Source organism: Chanos chanos, chromosome 16 (genome assembly GCF_902362185.1).
Source record: "Chanos chanos chromosome 16, fChaCha1.1, whole genome shotgun sequence".
Taxonomy (NCBI): domain Eukaryota; kingdom Metazoa; phylum Chordata; class Actinopteri; order Gonorynchiformes; family Chanidae; genus Chanos; species Chanos chanos.
The window spans coordinates 14,564,114-14,569,113 of NC_044510.1; the positions used below are offsets into that span (position 1 = coordinate 14,564,114).

General features: G+C 44.3%; 1 protein-coding gene across 1 annotated transcript in view; it reads left to right on the top strand.

The window, feature by feature from the left end:
• The window catches only part of gabra3 (gamma-aminobutyric acid type A receptor subunit alpha3), a 63,874-nt gene that overhangs the window by 15,122 nt on the left and 43,752 nt on the right, over window positions 1–5,000 (top strand). Inside the window, exon 3 of the mRNA XM_030793179.1 lies at window positions 1,659–1,879. Within this exon, the coding sequence (XP_030649039.1) occupies window positions 1,659–1,879 (221 nt within the window). The remainder of the gene's footprint in view (window positions 1–1,658; window positions 1,880–5,000) is intronic.

The following is a 5,000-nucleotide window of genomic DNA, read 5'->3' on the forward strand; positions in this document are numbered from 1 at the left end:
TGACTGCCCACTCTCTCATGAACTTTTCACCACTCAGTCTTTTGATACTGATAAAAATCTCCGAGCACATCACAGCTGCCTTCTCTCTCTCTCTCTCTCTCTCTCTCTCTCTCTCCCCCTCTCTCTTTCTCTCTCTCCCTCTCTCTCTCCAACCTCAATTCACATGCAGAGCATGCCTCGCACAGCCATACAACACCAAAGAGGATTTTTAATCTGGAGACCATTTCAGCTCCAAGGTCTGCAGAATGGATTACTCAAGACCCCCAACCAACATCTCAGAGATCCGACTCCCTTTTTTTTTTAAGAGAGGGAAGAAAAACAAGCAAACAAAAAAAAACAGGTTGTGTAGTTCCATCGTAATTTTCTGCGTCGTCGTAACGGTCGTGACAGAGAGAGAGAGAGAGAGAGAGAGAGAGCGAGAGAGAGAGAGAGGATGGACGAGGGGAAGGCATTTGTAATGAATGATTTTTATGTCTCTCCTTTCCTGCCTTGGTTTTTGAGAGCGTTCTTGACATTTCTGATTTACTGGGCGAGGTAGATTCCCTGTCCCTCGCTCCCCCAGTATCTTTTTCCAGCGAAATTGAACCTTTCGAAGCGTAGCAAGAGTCTCATAACACTCCACGGGTATTTGAGAATCTCGAAAAAATTACCCCAAAAAAAAAAAAAAAGGAAAAATAAAGAAATAAACAAGCTGCAAATGTTGTTTGTCATTTGGTGGCTATAGTAACAAGGTCTTTTTTTTTTTTTTCTCTTCAGTGTGTTTGTAAACTGTTTTGGCCAATGCCGTAGATGTGCGTCCACACCACACACACGTCCGTTTGTCTCTGGTTTAGAACCTTATCTGACCCAACCAAGATAAGAACCGGGGGCGGGGCAGGGCAGGGGGGGGGGGGTGTGGGTAAACATCCTATTAAAACCTGTGGAGAATCACATCAGCTGTGATGTTATGGATGCCGCTCGCTCGTTTTTTTTAAAATTGCTGAAGACCACCATCGTTGTAAGGGTAGAGAGAGAGCCACGAGATGCACCCCCCCCCCCCCCTCCCCGGCCCTCTTCACTTAGAGAGGTTTATCAAGGACACTGTCCTTTGTTCCTTACTGGCAATATGGTCAGAGAGATAGCTTCCTGGGAATGATATGTTTTTTTTTTTTTATCGGTCTAGCAGCAGCTGGGAAAGCGAAATCATTTGAGTATATAGTTGTGAAGGGCGCCCTCAGGAACCAGTCCTCTCAACAACACCGTTCCAACCCTCTCAAAGCGAACGCTCGGTGAATTATTGAGGTACGAAACGGAGAGAGGACCTCGGTCTGAGACAGGGGTCACCCTGCTCAAGACCCTCACTTAGCCGGCAGGAGGAGAGATGGTTTTTTTTCTCAGTCCATCCCTCGCTCCGATTCCATTCGGGGTCAGACACGAGCTCAGCGTTCGTCTTGAGGCAGTCTTAGTCAAAACAACACGGGGCCAGACATGAAAAACAGATAAAGAGGAGAGAGGAGGAAGAGTGGGAGGAGGTGGGGAGGAGGTGGGGAGGAGGTGGGGAGGGTGGAGGGCTCTGGTGGTGACTAAGGTGAAATCGACTGTTTTTTTTTTGTTTTTTTTGAAGCGCCGGTCCACAGCGTTGACTCTTTCCTGTCCTCCTCTCTCTCTCTCTCACACAGGAGTACACCATCGACGTGTTCTTCCGTCAGAGCTGGAGGGACGAGAGGCTGAAGTTCGACGGGCCTATGCAGGTTCTGCCGCTCAACAACCTCCTGGCCAGCAAGATCTGGACCCCCGACACCTTCTTCCACAACGGCAAGAAGTCCGTGGCCCATAACATGACCACGCCCAATAAGCTTCTTAGGCTGGTGGACAATGGAACTTTGCTGTACACAATGAGGTGAGTCAGTGCCCCAGAGAGAGAGAGAGAGAGAGAGAGAGAGCGCTGAGTCATTTTAGTGAGTACCTTTCACAGCGGTGTTTTAGCTCATATATTTATATATGCAAATAGATGTGGCCTCAGAGAACAATGGTTAATATTGCGTTTTGTGGTATTTGTGTGTGTGTGAAAACATCTAGGGGGTACTAGTCCGTTCCCATCCAGATGCCCTGTGTTTTTCTTTTTCCCTTTTTTCAGTCAGACTCATTAGTTTCTCTTTTTTTTTTTTTTTTAGTTATAGATCCTTTATTAATCCCGGAGGGAAATTAAGACTCTGCAATTTAACCCATCGGTGCACGCACACACACACACACACACACACACACACACACACGGAGCAGTGGGCAGCCGCACCCCGGGGTGAAGTGCCTTGCTTAAGGGCACTCACCAACTCCCCCCCCCACCCACGTTTTTTCCAGCCAGTCCAGGGGCTCGAACCGGCTGGATCGAACTGGGTCCCAAGCCCACTTCTCTAACCTTTAGGCTAAGGCTGCTCCCCCTCTTCTCTCCTTTTTGTCTTCCTCTTCTGTTTAATTATGTGAACGACTATCCCACTGTAGAAAAAAAACAAACACTTTTTATGCATTTATTATTAATAGATTATAATGTGAGCTGCTTGATAATAGCATCTTTCCTTTTCATACCTCCTGGGGCGATGTCTTCCCCTTTGTTTAAAATACATCCGCAACCTGGTGAGAATCAAGCCTTTAATTTGACATGAGGCCTAACAAGCTACAGGTAACTCACTGCATAATCCCAAACACGACATGTCTTAATAAGCTTATGTGTCACCATGAGCTGCTTTAATAGTTTCACAAATTCGACATATGTGTGTGTGTGTGAAACTGTTGGAACAGTGCTGCACCATTTATCCACAAGAAGCTCAGTCAGATGTGATGTTTTGTGGATGGAGAAAACACTTTCTCGAGCGCCAATCCGGAATGTTCCAGAAGCGCTCAGCTGTGTTGAGATCCATCGACCGAGATGGCCACAGCGTATGGATTACGCTGCTTTTATTCCCTTTAAACTGTTCAGTGACAACTGTAATTTTTGGATGGGGGAGTGCCGTCATTCTGAAGAGACCACTCCCATTAGAACAGAAAGGCTTTACCATTGGTTGAAGGCCATCCCTCAGAATGACCTGTCATGTGGAGAAACCTGTAGTTTGGTTGCGTTGACTGTGCTGACTACTTGCTTAACTTCTCACGGGTCTCAGGTCCCATATCTGAAAGACAAAAAACAAAAACGGTCCGAAGATAAAGTCACAGTGTCCAAAACAAAAGGTCTTTCATTTATTAACCCGGCTCGGGGTTGTCATGCATCCAGAGAGAGCAAAATATATTTTTCATAAGCTGACTTCGATAAGATAAGTGTTTCAGCCTCACGTCAAAGCGCCGTGCTGACCTATCGTACCAGTCTGGCCTGTTTTCGGCTCACTTTTGGATGACAGCATGATTCAATCTGAAGTTTCAGTGGAAGTTTGGCAAACTCAGTTCATCGCACGCAAACTTTAACTCACCTTAAATAACTTCGCTGCTTACAGTAAGTCTAACGGATGGCTGGTCGGCTCCCGCAACGTCAAAAAATCTTAGTCAACTTTACTAGAAAAAACGAATTCCTCCTCGCCGAATCAAATCGGTGCTACTTTCAATTATCTCACGTTGGACTCAAGTTTGTGCAGACTCCAACTTAACTGGAGTTTAAATTAGGAACATTTGCTTGATTCTGTCAAAGCATGGACTGTGCGTAATGTTTTAAAGTAAAAGTTAACAAATGGGATTTTTCAGTGCATTACCCAACTCATCTCATTCATATTCAGCCTATGATGGGGCGTAATTCTTTATTCGATGCACAGAGAGGAGAAATAGCCCTTTTTTTTTCTCCATTGATCTGAAGATAAATGACTCACTGCTAAAGGCTTAATCACTTCGCCTCACTCCTTTGTAATTAATCAACACTCTGGAATTTGTTACTTCTTGTTTTGGCTCTCTTTCTTTCTTTTTACTATCTTTCTTTCTTTCTTTCTTTCTCTCTCTCTCCCTCCATATCTATTGCTTAAACTGCTAAGTGTTGATAGAGGAAAATAATTTAAATCACTTTACACCCCCCCCGTGGACACACACACACACACACACACACACACACACACACTCACATACACACACCTCTCTTCGGTGTATTGCGTTTAGATTACATGACATACAAGCCTTAATCAGAGCTCAAAATCTGAGTGGAGCTCTCCAGCTCCTAATGGAATGCGTCCGTGGGGACGGGGCTGGTAATTAAGGGAACACCTGGTATAGCTCAGTTTCCGCGGTAACGCTGGGGGGTGAGGGGGTGGGGGTGACAGAGCCGCTCACCGTTCCAAGTTCGGTCTCTGACGAGTTCATTTCATGTGGCTCCAGTGCTCCCCAGGCTACCGATAACATTTGCGTTTGAAGGAATTTTTTTTCCTTTTCTTTCTGTCTTTCTTTCTTTCTTTTTTTTTTAATGAAGGTCTTTCGCTGCATTTTATTGGCCGGTGAGAATGTCCATTGAATTAATTGGGCATTTTTTGGGGGGGGTGTGTGTGGGGGGGGTGCCACCGCTCTTGGGGGTGTAGGGGAAGTTAATGTGGCAGAATTACTGTGTTCTCCTAGAGGTGATTAGTTTGAGTTAGTGTATGACACTGCGTGTGTTAATGACTTTTACAGAGACTTAACAAAGACTTGATGACCCATTAAAACACCAGAACAACGAGCGCTGGAGTGGCACTAAAGAACGATAATGAACAAGTAATAAATAGCACTGGTGCAAGGAGAAACCCTTTTATTACAGTGTAATGACATAGTTACAGAAATGTCATTTTTATGCTATATATTACACTATACTATATATTATATACTATATAAGTGTAGTATAAAAATCAGTGGCTCTAATATTTAATAAATAGCACTGATACAGGGACAGATAGTTTATTACAACATTAATTACATTGTAATGACATAATAGAATAGTAATAGGACATCCATGTTGTATACAACTTAGGGCAGTCGCTGTAATATATAATACATATGATTTAACTAATTTAATGAGAAATAGT